We start from the raw sequence: 16,590 nt of genomic DNA, 5'->3' as shown, positions 1-16,590 counted from the left end.
TCTATGATTCTATGATTCTATAAACCACCAACCTTTTCCCAGCGACTCCAACCTGGAAGTCTCACACTTCTGGACACTCCATTAGAGAGCAGCATAAGATCCACAGCTATGTTATAGGCACACTTCCATGCAGATGCTACAAAACTGCTCCAGCCTCAGAGAGGTAATTTTAAATCTTTATTTCAGGGCTTCCCAATATGGCATCCAAGGGACCTGCCAATACTGTTTCAGGTGCCTGCCAAGTGATTTTAGGAAGTACACACTCAAGTACAGCTTTTGTCCAGCAAGGCTTCTAATAGACTATTAGAGATTTGAATGGCTGTGCAGTTTTTTTTTAATGTTGCTTCAACAGCAGCTGCTACAGCACAAATATCTGCATTGTGTTACTGAAGTTAAACTGTTGTGAGGTTTCTGCACACTGCTCAAATAACGAATAATTAACTTGATGCAAAATATCGATTTATTTAGAAGCAAGCAAGTGAACTAAATCCATGTTGCCAGAACTGGCCTGTAACAAACCATCTCCTGCTGGAACCCAGGATTCAGTGGGAGAACAAAAAGCCAAAACAATCTGGCCATTGTAAAATCAACAGGCTTTTATCAAGGACACTAATCTTGTCCTCCCCGGAACATGTAGAAGACAGATAGGGGATGATGTGAAAGAACACTGAAAACATAAAATCAATAAGCATTCCTACAATTACATGCCCCACTAACTACTTAACATATGGCAGAAATGGCACTTCTGACATTCCGCCCCACCAACAACAACCCCCCGGGCATGTTGACGCAGGTGAAGGATTCTCAGGGTACGTGGAGTCAAAGTCCCAGACGAGCCTGGGAGCCCGCACACGGGCTGCATCTACCCATTACCTTTCCCCACTGAGAATTCCTTCCAGTCCATGAGGTACTGCAACTATCCCCAGCATAACCAGGAGTCCAAGATCTTGTTGGTTCTCGTGTACCTCATCCAAAGACCCATCCAAGGACGACTGACTGGCCTCCACCAGAGACATCAGGAGCACCTTTGTTGGGTGGGCCCGTGACTTCTGTGGGGCTTTCTTGCGGCTGGAAGTAGAAGCCTTCACTTTGTGAGGAGCCCAAGGTGCCCTCTCCCAACTTCGTGGAAGGACAGTTGGCCAGAAATTGTCCCATGGCACCCCAACTAAGGCAAAAGCCACTTGTGCAGCACCAGGTGCAGGAGGGATGTGCCAGGGTTCAGCTTTCTGACCTGTACAGGTACGCCCCCTGGAGCTTGAGGCCTGGACAGCCTGCTGGCTCTTCACCATCTTGACCATTCATGCCCAGGCTTCCACCTCACCAGTAAGTTGCACCCATCCTATCAAGGTACGCAGGTTATCTTGAGCCATCGCTTGCTCAAGGATATCATGGTGAAAGCCATTCAAGAAAAACTGTATTTTCATGGCTTCAGTCCAGTTGTAGACCTTTGAACCAGCCAGCATTGAACACATATTGCAATACTATATTGAACCCTGCCCCAGGTTCAGTAGCTGCGCCCTTGCTATATCCACCTGGAGTGGGCCTTCCAAGTGATCCCTCATGACTTGTATGAACAAGTCAGAGTTCAGTAAATCTGGAGCATCTAGGTCATAGAGACCCACGAGCCACTCTGCAGCCTCCCCTTCCAGGTAGGACTTCATATAGCATACCTGGGTGGCTTCATAAGAGAAAGTATGGCTGCTCTCATTCATGAAGGCCACCACCTGCACAAGGAAGAACAATAGCTTGCTGGAGATCCCATCAAACTGGGTACGGAGCTTCCATGAGATGCTCCCCCCCCCCCCCGGTATCGGCACCACTACTGCGGCAGACATGTCAGCAGTCGGTGCACTCTGGGTGGTCACGGTGTAGGTTGTTGTGGTAACCGTTGTGGCAGCCACCCCCGTGACCATGGTTGTTGACCCCCCCCCCCCGGACGTCCCAATGACCTCCTGACTCTCCTGGAAACTCATGGCAAAAACCCTGGCCTTCACTTTGTCCCTGCTGAACTGTGCTGCCATCGCACCCAGCAGCTCGGACCACAGCTCAGCAATTCCCTAGAACATAGCGATTTTGTGTTCCTGCTCCAGGGCTGGCTGATTCCCCCCCACTGGATCAGTCCAGTCAGCCAACTTCCAATCACAGGTCGAGAGCTTCCTCATCTTGTCACACGATCTGTCATAAAATCAACAGGCTCTTATCAAGGACACTAGCCTGTCCTCCCCAGAACATGTAGAAGACAGACAGGGGATGGTGTGAATGAAGAGTGAAAATAGAATGGGCAATAAAAGCAATAAGCATTCCAACAGCTACATGCACCGCTAAATATATGGCAGAAAAGGCACTTCTGACAGCTATGGCAATCTGTTTGTGGCTAGCTCCGTCCCCTGCCACAGCCATTTTGTGGCAGTTTTTTGCTGCACCTGTTGTGCTGTCAGAATTCCAAATATGCCTGCAGGCTTAAAAAGGCTAGGGGGGCCTCCTTTATTTTGAAGATCCTACTGCTAAGGAAACACTCCTCTTTCCTTTCCTGAGTTCCTCTGAGCAACAGATCTTGAGCAATTACTAAAAGGGTTCTGATTTAGTTTCTAAAGGAAAATGTAGAAACCAGTAAGATTATATTTGGATCACTGTCCAGCACCAGAAACAGAATAACTTCTGTTGATTAAAATGATTTAAAATATGATAAATATGGTAAAATCCAGCTATTCACAAAAAAACAATTTTAAAAGGAACATTTCAGTGTTTTATGAGAAAGCTTCAATTTTACTCTAGTCACAAGAACAAAGACAATCTGAAGATGAACTATAAGGGACCAAGCCCTATGAAGATAGGTTGAGGGACTTGGGAATGTTCAGCCTGGAGAAAAGGAGGTTGAGAGGGGACATGATAGCCCTCTTTAAGTATTTGAAAGGGTGTCACGTGGAGGAGGGCAGGATGCTGTTTCTGTTGGCTGCAGAGGAGAGGACACACAGTAATGGGTTTAAACTTCAAGTACAACGATATAGGCTAGATATCAGGAAAAAGTTTTTCACAGTCAGAGTAGTTCAGCAGTGGAATAGGCTGCCTAAGGAGGTGGTGAGCTCCCCCTCACTGGAAATCTTCAAGCAAAGGTTGGATACACACTTTTCTTGGATGCTTTAGGATGCTTAGGGCTAGTCCTGCGTTGAGCAGGGGGTTGGACTAGATGGCCTGTATGGCCCCTTCCAACTCTATGATTCTATGATTCTATTTCAAAACTAGCATAATGAGTGTTGAAAAACAATCACCGTTAGTTAGAACAGGCCTACCTTATAGGGCTAGTTGTTATAAATGGCAAGGTCTTGGTCATGTGCTCAGCAGAGACTCCAGGTGGGGGCAGAACAGGAACTGCAGTTGTTGCCAAAAGGCATGCCTTGACTTGTTCCCTCACTCACCTGAGTTTTCTGTTTGAATGGGAATGCCTATTTCCTCTTGCATAGGAAAAAGAAGGGCTGTGTCCTAAGTCCATCTATCTTTGTCTGTAGCAGGCAGCTGTAGCAGCATGTACAAACTGTTTTTCCTGTAACTTGTTTAAGATTATGGAGCCCTGATTGGCAAGACTCAGTGAGTATGATATATCTGTGAATATATCTGAGCAAGATAAGTTTTCTTTCTTTGCCTTATCCAAGCAACGTAAGCAGGATGACCAGGGAAGGTGCGGGGTTAAAATAACCTCAGCCCAGGTTGACGGCGGGAGGTCCTGAGGGTTAGAGAGGGAGGATAAAAGGGAAGTAGGAAATAGTCTCAGAATGGTGGGGAAGAATTGAGAGGAAAGTGCAGGTGGAAGGAGGACAGAGCTGGAATATCAAAGGAGGGAGATTGCAGCAGAAGCAAGGTCCAGGGAATGGCAGAGTCAGGAGCCTCACTATAGGGAGGGCCCCACACTGAGAGAGAAGCCTACCGAGGCTGAATTCAGTGGTGGAGGGCTCAGGCTATCAGGACCCGAAAGGACTATTGGAGGGAGAGGACTTCAGTGAATCAGGGTCCTCTTCTGTCAGCTCTACTGGGATAATGAAAGAATGCCCAGTAGACCCCTCCAGCTTGCCTTCTGTATCCCAACAGGGGATCCCAGTAAAGCTTTGCCTGCCTGCGGGGACACAACCAGCACTTCTGAGCCCACAGTCTTCTGTAGGGGTCATGGCAAAGGGACCCTGCCTCAGGGGGTGTCATCTAGTAGTGACACCTGGATTAGACCTTGCATTAAAGTGTATGCGTTGAATATAACTGGGTTGGTCTTAAAAATGCACTGAACTAGTGGTAAGAGCAACCTTTCTCATCATTTTTACCTGAATCATTCTTCAGACTTCAAGAAACCCCAGAAGTGGTGCGATCGTGCAGGATATGGTTGGGAAGCAGAGCTATGTACACGCCCACCCAGGGCCCCTCCCCTTCCCACCTCCTCCAGACCCATCATTGGCCATTTTGGGAAGGATGTGTGGGTTGACATGACCAAATATAACCATATCAATAAATGTTTTAAAAATTTCAAAAATATATAAAAATTAATTAACTCCCACCCATTTGGGAAACCCTTCCAAGAGCCATCAAGAAACCCCAGAGTGTCACAAAAGCCTGCACTAGAGATTCCTAGAGTCACAAACAGTTCAGCTCACAACAGGAACAAAATAGAGAGGTCTTTATTAATTTGTGACAATACACCTGAAAGAAACAAACATGAAATACATCAAGAGAAACAAAGAACAATCTGACATGTCAAAGGAAAAAACTGTTCAATATAAAGACACTTTTTAAAAAGGATTAAGCTGCAATGGTAAAACAGCTGAAGAATGAAGCCTGGTATAAAATGATACTTAAGACTAAGAGTTATACTCAACGCCTGGAGAAACAAATGGTAAAAAATAAGATATGGTTATCGCTGGATGCAAAATGTAGAGAAAGAAAAGTGTAGGGGAAGGTAGTATATAGTCCAATAAATCAGAAATTTGAAAAGTAGCACTCTTATATTCTATAATAATAATCTACACGAGAAAGGAAAAATACTATCCTTGGAGCGGCAGGAACCCAGAGAAAAAATATACAAACTGTCTCTAGCAATGAGGGTGGTAACAGATTCCAACAGGATTTTTTTGCTTGCTTTTTATTAAGCTTGTATGCCACCGCTCCTAGGCATCTCACCCGAAACGAATCACAATAAGATTAGACAATAAAATTAGACAGTAAAATTCCCCACCCACCCCAACCCTCCCTGCAAACCCACCACTTACAATGCTGTGAGTTGTCTGGCACAAAATAGCCGGAGAGATGTAAGGATTGGAGGACAGGCCAGATCTTCCTCCACCCAGCCTCAACCAAACACCTGGCAGAAGAACTCCATCTTGTAGGCCCTGCAGAACTGAGAAGGTTCCTGCAGAGCCCTCAAGTCTTCCAGGAGCTCATTCCACCAGGTTGGGGCCAGGCCTGAAAAGGCCGGGGACCACCAACCTATTTGTACCCACAGAGCATAAAACTCTGCAGGGGGCATAGGGGGTTAAACAGTCCCTTATGTACAATGGGCCAAGACTATGGATGGCCTTAAAGGTTAATACCAAAACTTTGAACTTGATCCAGTAAACAACTGGCAACAAATGCAGCTGCCTCAGCACCTTTCCAAGGTGTTCCATTGAGAACCCTAAAAGCTGCATTTTGCACCAGCTGAACTTTCCAGGTCAAAGGCCCATGTAGAGCGAGTTACAGAAGTCTAGTCTGGTCATAACCGTCATGTAGATCTCTGTGGCAATGTATTTCTGGTGCTAGAAGCCATGTTTGGTGAAGGTGGAAAACCAACAATTGGGCTACCTTAGTGATCTGGACCTCCATTGACAAGGAGTTCTCTAGGATCACTCCCAGATTCCTAGTGGAGCGTGAGGTCTTGAATTGCACTCCATCCAGGGTGGGTAAATGTGCTTCCAGGTCCACCCCAGTCCTACTAAACCACAAGACCTCTGTCTTGGAGGGGTTATATTTCAACCGGCTTTTCTTAAGCCGAACTCTCACTGCTTCCAAACAACTAGCAAAACTTTCTTGGGGGAGGAGGAATCAGGGAGGCCACCCATCAAGAGAACAAGCTGGGTGTCATCTGCATATTGATGACAATCTAGCTCAAAACTCTGGACAAGTTGAGCCAGGGGGTACATGAAGATATTAAATCATTTGCGGGATTGGACCAACTCCTGTAGAACACCACAAGGGAGATGGTAATAATGCGACTGCTCTTCCCCCAAAGCAACCTTGTGTCTAGTTCTGGAGAAAGGAGATCAGCCACTGAAGGCCTGTCCCCTGAATTCCGGTCTTGGTGAGACAGTGTACCAACAGATGGTGGTTGACAATGCCAAACGCTGCTGACAGATGAGGGCTGACCTGCCTCTGACTGTCACCGGAGGTCATCTATCAGGGCGACCAACACCACTTCCATCCCATGGCCAAGTCAGAAGCCAGACTAGGATGGGTCAAGAGCTGAAATATGCTAGGAACAGATCCACCGTGACCCTTTCAATCACCTTGCTAAGAAATGCTATATGCGAGACCGGGCAGTAATTGGCTGGGTTGTGAGGATCAAGAGATGGCTTCTTCAGTAACTACTGCCTCCTTAAGCCTCTCTGGGAACTCCCATGAACAGAAGGAGAGGTTAACAATCACCTGGAGAGGACTTCCAATCCTTCCATCTGCAGATCTGAGGAGCCAGGAAGGACAGGGATCAAGGGGGCAGATGGTTGCCCTCACCGAGGCTAGCAATTTGTTGACCAGTTTGAGAAAGCTGTCTGAAGCCATCAAACGTATCCCCCCCAGGCTGGCCAAGGGGTCTCCAGCTCTTCTTCTCTATCAACCATAGTCAGAAGGTCACAGCAGAGCAAGAAGACTATATCCATGAAGTAGCTTGCTAAGTCCTTGCATCCAAGTTCCATTCGACTATCATTTCAGTGCCCTCCCTTGAGGGCAGTAAGAGACTGAACTACCCAAACAACTAAGCATGTCATGAGCTCATGGACTCCCAATTAGCAGCCTTCACTACCATTTCATATGCCTTCATAGAATCATAGAATCGTAGAATCGTAGAGTTGGAAGGGACATCCTGGGTCATCCAGTCCAACCCCCTGCAGTATGAAGGACACTCAGAACCCTATCACTCATCCACTCTAACCTGCCACCCCCTTGAATCTTCACAGAATCAGCCTCTCCGTCAAATGGCTGTCCAGCCTCTGTTTAAAAATCTCCAAAGATGGAGAACCAACCACCTCCCGAGGAAGCCTGTTCCACTGTCAGGAACTTCTTCCAGATGTTTAGATGGAATTTATTTTAAATTAATTTCATCCCATTGGTTCTAGTCCATCCCTCTGGGGCAATAGAGAATAACTCTGCTCCATCCTCCATATGGCACCCTTTTAAATACTTGAAGATGGTTATCAGATCAACTCTCAGTCATCTCCTCTCCAGGCTAAACAGACCAAGTTCCCCCAACCTTTCCTCATATGTCTTGGTTTCCAAACCCCTCACCATCTTTGTTGCCCTCCTCTGGAAATACTCCAGTTTGTCTACACCCCTCTTTAACTGTGGCACCCAAAACATAAGCATGGAATAAGATGCTTGCACCACTTCATTGTGAGACTTCCTCCACATTTTAGCGGGCAGACTAAAATACATCAGCCCTGTGCCAGCATCTCCATGAGCTTTGGAGGTTTGAGCTGGTATGGCAAGGTCACTTCCTGGTGATTACCAGATCATCACTGCATGAGCAGCACTGCAGGAATTCCCTCAAGCAATGACACACCAATGGTCTTCACCACAGATATTAGTGAAACTCCTCGTGTGTCACAAATTGGGGGACCAAAAGTGACATTGCTCCATCCAAATATCATCCTCAAGATCTCATCTTTTCCTCACATCTACAAGGTCAACCAGCAAGCTTCCGGTAGCAGAATTGAGATTCCCAGCAGGATCTCCCAAATCCCAATCCAACAAGCTAGCTGCTTCACCATGTTGATTTTCAGGGAAACGGTGTGAAGGGAAAGGAATAACATTCTCCTGGCCCAATGAAAACTGGAAAGGGAGTGAGGAACAGCTATTTATTACCAATATAATAAAAACTCAAGCAGCCAATGCATGGCTTTCCCAGAGTTGTACCTTATTTCATGCTTAATCATGCTAGTTATGACATAAACTGCCCTGAGCCCTTGGGAAGAGTGGTATAGAAATTCAATAAATAATTATTTTTAAAAAATACATGACAGGGATGGAAAGCTGACCATTCTATGATAAGTAAACTAGTCATTGTTAGGCTAAGTAGTGTGCATGTGAAGAGAGGAGAACAGTGACTTGCAGCAACTCAGAGTGCATATGCGCATGTTTGTGTGTGCGCACATGCGAAACCATGAATTATGCATCTCTGCAAAGACATTCCTTGCTCCCTGCTGTAGCAACCTCATTTCTAATTCCAGGATCCCCAGTTGATGAGAAGGGTGTTGGTATTGCCCCTACCGCAGGACAGGAATGAATGGTGCTCATCAATTTCTACAGAAGAAAATATGGAGGTATGTTTGGAAACCTGGGGAGGGGGGGAACCCACCCTGCACAGTCCCCCATTTTGGGTTCAGTTTCTTAGTCAGACAAATGAAATTTTGGGAGCAGGCTTTTATATGCAGAGATCGTTTGAACTCTCAATGCCTATGTTAAAAAGAGCAATCAAAACTTCCTGCCCCAGTTTAAGTCTTAGCAGATTTTACAGCAAAGACTGCCCAAGTCAAATGCACCTGTACAGCACTTACATCTTCAGCTAGAGCCGATGCACTGTGCAGAACAGGGACTGGACTCTGCCTTTCATAATGGCACAGTTTCTCATGAATCTGAAACAGAAAAGAGAAAGGGAGAAATAAAACCTTTAGAGGCTCAAGCTGGCTTGAGAAGGGGCTCCCTTCCCCCTGCCAATGTAGGAAGGAGCCACAAACACAGCTGGTATCATGCACAAACCCTTAGCTCAACGCATTTGGGTAAAGAACTGATTGCTTGCCACGGTGACCACTGAATGAAGCCACCTGCAGAAGCCACTGCAGAATCATGTGGATGCCTCCCTCCATCCACATGGCAGCTAAATGCCATAATCAGTTTACAGAGCACACACCAACTACTGCATCCTAAATAACACTGCCAACCTTTTAGAAGGAGGTGCATGCTTCATTTGCCATCACTAAGATTGATACAGTCATGCACCAGGCAAAACAAAATGGTAGTCTTCAAAGAAGCTGCAAGATCTTTTTGAGGCTATTCTAGCTTACTCTGAAATCCACTGGAAATGCACCATTGTCTGTGCCAAGGAACTCACTCACTATTGACATCTCTCTAGGCTGACACCTCTCCATGTGGTCATGATCACTTTTAAATGATCCCATGTTTACTCATGCAGAGTCAGATCACTCATCTCCCCAATATTCTGACAGGCTGCACCTCTCCAAGGTCTCAGGACTAGGTTCTATTATCCAGCTCCTATTATCAGAGCCTCATAGCCCAGTGTAGCCTAATCTCATCAGATCTCCAAACATAAACCGGCTAGTATTCGGATGAGAGACCTTCAAGGAATCCCAGGGTCAAGAAGAGACAGGCAATGGCAAATCACCTCTGCCAGTGCTTAAGAGTGGCAGCCGGTTATCTGAAGAACCAGGTTCAATTTCCCGCTCTTCAAAATGCAACCAGCTGGGTGACCCTGGGCTACTCACAGTTTTCAGAGCTATCTCAACAGGGAAGGCAATGGTAAGCGGTCTTGAGACTCCTTTGGGTAATGAAAAGAGGGGTATAAAAACCAACTCTTCTTCTTGCCTTAAAAACTCTACAGGGTCACCATAAGCCTGCTGTGACTTTATGGCATTTTCCACCAGTTCTACAATGAGGCAATCTCAGGAGCAGGTGGGATAGGCCAGTCTCCAGCTCTTAAACAGATGGATAGTTTCATCTTGGCTTGATCTTGTCTTTGACCCTCAGGGCTCCCTCCCTACTCAGCCATCTGGATGCAAAAAGGGACACGCTCCAACCTGACTTTCTTTTCCCAGTAGTGGAGAGTCAATCCTTGACTTCTCCCCTCAGCTGATCTTCTTCACCAAATATAAATAAAGAAGCTCTCTGAACAGGGCCCTTTATCTATTGCAGGGGTGACCAAACTGTGGCTCTCCAGAAGCAATTTGAACCGTGGGGTACAAATGCCCTTGAGCAAAGGAAGAATTGAGGCAGAACTGGATAGCTGAGCAAGTGTTGAAATTAATTCTGGCAAGGGTCATGGTAATTGTAGCCCATGGACATCTAGAGAGCCAGTTTGGCCACCTCAATCCATTGTATGCATATACATCCAGCCTCTCAACCAGACATGGAAGAGAAACAATTTAAACCAATGCCAAATCCAAATTAAAATGTTAATAAGACAACTTTTTAAAAAAAACAGCTAAGGCAAAGGGGTTATTTATGTGTTCTGTACAACTCCCACGATGTTGGTGGTGCTTTATAAATGATAACCACTGCACCACACAAAACTGTAATTGTATCTGTAGCAGAATTTAGAATTTATTTAGAGCATTTCAAAAGTCTGCTCAAATGCTCCTTTCAGACTATCAGTTCCCTCCAAAAGTGATAGTTGTTCAAGTACTAACTGAAGGACGGGCTTTAATGCTCTTTCAAGTGCTCCTCAGAGCAGACTGACCATCAAAAAAAAAAAAAGCAGTTCTCAAAATTCAACCATACAAATGTATGCCTATATTTTAGTGTTCTTTTCTGTCACCCATGAAGATTGCTGCAACGAACTTTGCTTGGCTGTCCAGTTCTGCCTCAATTCTTCTTTCACTCCGTGGCTCAATCTGGATCTTAATTTTTGTTTCCCTGCACAGCCTCTATTTTGGAGCACAGGTTGTTTGAGTGAAGTCTGGACTGTAAGAATTGTTCTCTACCCCAGAAGCCCTGCCCTGCCCAATCCAGATTCAGGGAACTTGATGGCAGTTTCCCTGGCCTGCTTCATAATTTGCCAGGAGTCAATGTTGATACAGTAAAGGGGGAGACACCATAAGGTTCTCCCTTCCACCACACTCCTGTGTAAGTGGGGGGAGGGGTCCAAGCAGACATTTTCCCACCTCAATTTACTTTTCCTCGTCTTGTGGGAGAAGAGCCCTTAGATCAGGGGTAGTCAAACTGCGGCGCTCCAGATGTCCATGGACCACAATTCCCAGAAGCCCCTGCCAGCGAATGCTGGCAGGGGCTTCTGGGAATTGTAGTCCATGGACATCTGGAGGGCCGCAGTTTGACTACCCCTGCCTTAGATAATGGAATATTCTCATAAATGCCTTGCTCAAGTGGGAGGGGGTCTGTGGGGGAGAGGAATGGAGCTCATTTCACCCAGCACCCTATCTCAGTGCTTCTTCTGGAGAATGTACAGAACAAAATAACACCAGAACAGAGAAGCAACAAGAACAATCTGAAGGCCCCTGATGGCTTCCACCTCCACAGAGGAGCAGGCCCAATTCTAGACAAAACATTTACCTTCATTAAATAGCTAAGACTTCTCTCACTGAAGATGTCTTTCAAGAATACCATTTCTTCTTTGTGATTGGAGTCAGGTCTCAGCTGCGACGTCAAGAGAGCAAGGGTCTCATGCAAACCTACCCAAAGATACAGGAGGGTGGGGACCCATTATTAGATCAAGAACACTTCTGCGCAAAAACAGAATCCTAGTGGCAATGTGTCCTAACCTGGATGGCCCTGGCTAGCCTGATCTTGTCAGATCTCAGAAGCAAAGCAGGATCAGCCCGGGCGACATCCAGCTGTACTCTGAAGTGGTATCACAACAGTCTAGAAAATTCCCTGACCTTTGTTGTATAAACTAAAGATATGAGGGATTCCTAGAGCGTAGAGACCAGATGTGACATTACATGATACTGCTTCTCCCACTTTTTTCCGACTGCTGGAACAAACAGCCCGAGAGGGGCTTAAAACGTGGGGTGGGAATCTGACTGCCATTCCTAGGCATACAGCAATCCTACCTGTAACACAAGAATGTAGAAAAGCTGAATCACATAGGTTGGACCAAGCTAGCTTGCTGCCACTTTTCTGCTCTCCTCATCCAACCTCTGATGTTCTCAGAAACACCCAATTCTGCCCCTTGGGGACAGTATGCTAATATCACCAGAGCATGTGGGACTGGGGCCATGCAAAGCAGTCATTGAGTTATTTCTGTAATATTATCATCAGCCTTTAGGCTATAGGTTAAAATTCAAAATTTTATTGGTTGAGACCACCTTCGCCATACATTCAACATATTTTGAGGTAGTTTTCTTCCATTCTCTACACAGACCTCCCCCCACCCACCCAAAAAAGACAGTGATCAAACATTACTGTAATATACACAGCACTGGGTGGGGACAGGCTAAGACAGCAAGTGGTTCCTTACCTGAATCTTCCGATAACACAGGCATTGTTTTTTCCTCAACACCAAGTGAGAACTCCACGCTTCTGCCAAATGACCAGTCTTGTTCCAACAGAGGAAATGTTTACACAGGAGAAGAACACCTGAAGACAGAGAGAGGACTGGATGAGAAGTCATTTTGCATACTTCAAATGTAATTGGCAAAGAATTGGTGGTACTGACAACCTCCCTGGGCCACCAAGACACGGAGACCCACATTGGTCCAATGTCACTATGTTGGCCAGAAAACAAAAGGATGGAAACAGCTGGAATGCCCCCAAGTGAAATTCTACAGCAATGCAACATAGAAGGTCATATGTGCAAGGGCAGAGTGATGATTTGACATCTGACTTATCTCACAATCCAGTCAATATATTCTAAGCACGGATCCTAAAGCCACCACTCGGCACCCTGGAAACTATGGGAGGAAGGGCAAGGGGCAGACATGACATCATGCATCAATATACCCATGAAAATCCCTGCTGATCTGTCCAACCCATGGGGCCATCAGTATGCTGTAGTTTGAATTACTGTTCTCACCACTGTTCTATCATACTGTTCTATTGTTATTCTTGTACTGTTACTGTTTATGGTTACTGAGTTAGCTGTACTGTTCATTGTTCCACTACTTTTTATGTAAACCACCCTGAGCCTCAGGGGAGGGTGGTATCTAAATATAATAAATAAATAAAATTCCCACCAACTTATCAATAAACCAGATTTGGCATAGAACCAAAAGGTACTTCATTGAAAAAGCAAAGTCAAATACATGAGGCTTCTTGTGGAAACTGATTTGCTTGCTAGTCACAGGTCAATATATGATCCTCTAACATGCCCACGCACAACACGGCCAGCCACAATCAGGTTTTACAGCTGAGCTAGAGATAACCACTTCTTCCCTCCATCTCCCGGCACTCACAGCCAAATGGCCAAATTAGGGTTCTTTTGCCCATCCCCAATGAATCATACTGAGAGAAAAACCTTTTTATATTTTTACTGCAGAAGAAATACAGACACAGAGGCATTCCCAAACCTGTGCATAGAACCATACAATTACATGAGATTAAATAACTTCCCACTGGAGGTGAGAAAAAGTGATACCTTTACGGGTCATGCCAATAACCTGGGGTCTCCACCCCCCTTGGACATCCCACAGGACCACCCTGCAACCACCAAGTCAGCCCCCGAAAAGTTGCTGACAGGTTCTGAAAAGCTGCTTCCATTATCTCACCCTCCTGCCAATTGTTTACATAAACGGTAGTGACACATTCTTCTTCCATTTCTCCAGCCTTGAGAAGGACTATCTCAGCTATAAAATAAACTTTGGTCTTCTGAGAGAGCTTATCAAAAACTACATTCCAGAGAACAGGCTGTTTTCTCTGCCAAAGACTTGAACCAGGACAGGATGTAGAATTATAGCCAATCTCTATATTCCAGAGCATCTTATCTGTCTCTTGAGAAACCTATATGCAAGTCAAGAAGCAACAGTGATAACTGGACATGGAATCACTGATTGGTTCAAAATTGAGTAAGGAGTTCAGCAAGTGCTGGGAAAGACTCTTGGAAGTCCCTTGGACTGTAAGGCGAACAAACCGGTCAGTCCTAGAGGAGATCAGCCCTGACTGCTGCTTAGAAGGCCAGATCCTGAAGATGAAACTCAAATACTTTGGCCACCTCATGAGACGGAAGGACTCCCTGGAGAAGAGCCTAATGCTGGGAGCGATCGAGGGCAAAAGAAGAAGGGGACGATAGAGAATGAGGTGGCTGGATGGAGTCACTGAAGCAGCCGGTGCCTAGGGGATCATTGTCCATGGGGTTGCAATGGGCCGGACACGACTTCACAACTAACAACAACAACAAATAGCTATATGATCAATCAGAAGGTTGCAATCAATTTCTTTACCAGCAGTCCATCAGCACCATTCTGCTAACATAACACTACTTAGGGTTGGGCGCTTCGGCGTCTGAAGCAGCCATTCCCGCCTGAAGCAGGCCGAAGCAGTGGAGGGAGGTGAGCAGCAGAGTGACCCAGAGCTCAGTACTGGGTCCAGTACTTTTCAACATATTTATTAATGATCTGGATGAGGGGTAGTGGGACTGCTTATTAAATTCGTAGATAACAAAAAATTGGGAGAAGTAGTGAACATCCCAAAAGACAAAGATGCGGTTTGTCATGCAACTTTCTGACCTGCCTGGCTGACAATTTCATTTATCAAATGGTAGATGAACCCACAAGAGGTTCAGCCATACTGGACTTAATACTGACCAACAGGCAAGAGTTGGTGGATGAGGTGAAGGAGGTGGGGACCCTAGGGGGAAGTGACCATGTCCTCATAGAATTCCTTTTGAGATGGGGACCCAAGGAAGATTGTAGCCAGACGCGGATGTTAGATTTTCGTAGGGCAAACTTTAATAAACTCAGAGACATGATGAGTGTCATACCATGGACGAGAATGCTGGAAGGGAAGGGAGCATGTGAAGGGTGGGCGCTACTCAAACAAGAGCTATTGCATGCTCAATCAATGACTATCCCAGAAAGACGAAAACACTGCAGGAGCTCTAAGAAGCCTATTTGGATGAACAGAGAACTTCAAGAGGAACTAAGAAAGAAAAGGAAAATGTTCAGGAAATGGAGGGAAGGACAGAGCTCTAAAGAAGAGTACCTACAGGTTACTAGGCACTGTAGATCAATCATCAGAAAGGCCAAAGCTGAGAGTGAGCTAAGATTGGCCAGGGAAGCCCATTGTAACAAGAAAAGATTTTTCAGTTATGTGAGGAGCAAACGTAAAGTAAAGGAGGCAATAGGCCCACTGTTGGGTGCAGATGGACAAACTCTAACGAAAGATGCAGAGAAAGCAGAAAGGCTTAGTGCCTATTTTACATCTGTATTTTCCCACAGGTCAAAGTGTTTAGGCACATCTAGAGATGGCCGTAGCCAAAGGATAGTGTCTGGGTGGCAGGTTAACATGGATAGAGAGGTTGTCGAGAGGCATTTAGCTGCACTGGATGAGTTCAAATCCCCTGGTCCGGATGAAATGCACCCGAGAGTACTCAAAGAACTTTCCAGAGAACTTGCACAGCCCTTGTCCATCATCTTCGGAACCTCTTTAAGGACTGGAGATGTCCCGGAGGACTGGAAAAGAGCAAACATTATTCTGATCTTCAAAAACGGGAGGAAGGATGACCCAGGAAACTACAGACCAGTGAGTCTGACCTCTGTTGTGGGCAAGATAATGGAGCAGATATTAAAGGGAGCGATCTGCAAACATCTGGAGGACAATTTGGTGATCCAAGGAAGTCAGCATGGATTTGTCTCCAACAGACCAACCTAGTTTCCTTTTTTGACCAAGTAACAGGTTTGCTGGATTGGGGAAATTCGGTTGATGTCATTTACTTGGATTTTAGTAAAGCTTTTGACAAAGTTCCCCATGATGTTCTGATGGATAAGTTGAAGGACTGCAATCTGGATTTTCAGATAGTTAGGTGGATAGGGAATTGGTTAGAGAACCGCACTCAAAGAGTGGTTGTCAATGGTGTTTCATCAGACTGGAGAGAGGTGAGTAGCGGGGTACCTCAGGGCTTGGTGCTCGGCCCGGTACTTTTTAACATATTTATTAATGATCTAGATGAGGGGGTGGAGGGACTACTCATCAAGTTTGCAGATGACACCAAATTGGGAGGACTGGCAAATACTCCGGAAGATAGAGACAGAGTTCAACGAGATCTGAACACAATGGAAAAATGGGCAAATGAGAACAAGATGCAATTTAATAAAGATAAGTGTAAAGTTCTGCATCTGGGTCAGAAAAATGAAAAGCATGCCTACTGGATGGGGGATACGCTTCTAGGTAGCACTGTGTGTGAACGAGACCTTGGGGTACTTGTGGATTGTAAACTAAACATGAGCAGGCAGTGTGATGCAGCGGTAAAAAAGGCAAATGCCATTTTGGGCTGTATCAACAGGGGCATCACATCAAAATCACAAGATGTCATAGTCACATTGTATACGGCACTGGTCAGACCACACTTGGAGTACTGTGTGCAGTTCTGGAGGCCTCACTTCAAGAAGGACGTCGATAAAATTGAAAGGGTACAGAGGAGAGCGACGAAGATGATCTGGGGCCAAGGGACCAAGCCCTATG

The 16,590-nt window shown here is 45.7% G+C and overlaps 1 protein-coding gene and 1 long non-coding RNA gene across 5 annotated transcripts in view; one reads left to right on the top strand and one right to left on the bottom strand.

Moving 5' to 3' along the window:
- MPP3 (MAGUK p55 scaffold protein 3) overlaps nucleotides 1–16,590 on the bottom strand; it is a 154,889-nt gene that overhangs the window by 129,093 nt on the left and 9,206 nt on the right. For all 4 annotated transcript variants that reach the window (XM_077312867.1, XM_077312864.1, XM_077312866.1 and 1 more), the window contains exons 2-4: nucleotides 12,434–12,552; nucleotides 11,527–11,645; nucleotides 8,781–8,858 (exon numbers count right to left, since the gene is read on the bottom strand). In XM_077312867.1, the coding sequence (XP_077168982.1) occupies nucleotides 8,781–8,858; nucleotides 11,527–11,645; nucleotides 12,434–12,458 (222 nt within the window). In that variant the 5' untranslated portion in view covers nucleotides 12,459–12,552. The remainder of the gene's footprint in view (nucleotides 1–8,780; nucleotides 8,859–11,526; nucleotides 11,646–12,433; nucleotides 12,553–16,590) is intronic.
- Nucleotides 3,426–14,491, top strand: LOC143824992 (uncharacterized). Its single transcript, XR_013226933.1, has 3 exons — nucleotides 3,426–3,585; nucleotides 8,454–8,546; nucleotides 12,480–14,491. It is a non-coding gene; the product is annotated as an uncharacterized LOC143824992 (long non-coding RNA).

Source organism: Paroedura picta, chromosome 16 (genome assembly GCF_049243985.1).
Source record: "Paroedura picta isolate Pp20150507F chromosome 16, Ppicta_v3.0, whole genome shotgun sequence".
Taxonomy (NCBI): Eukaryota; Metazoa; Chordata; class Lepidosauria; order Squamata; family Gekkonidae; genus Paroedura; species Paroedura picta.
The sequence above is the reverse complement of the archived record's forward strand: the minus strand, read 5'-3'. Positions and strand labels throughout refer to the sequence as shown.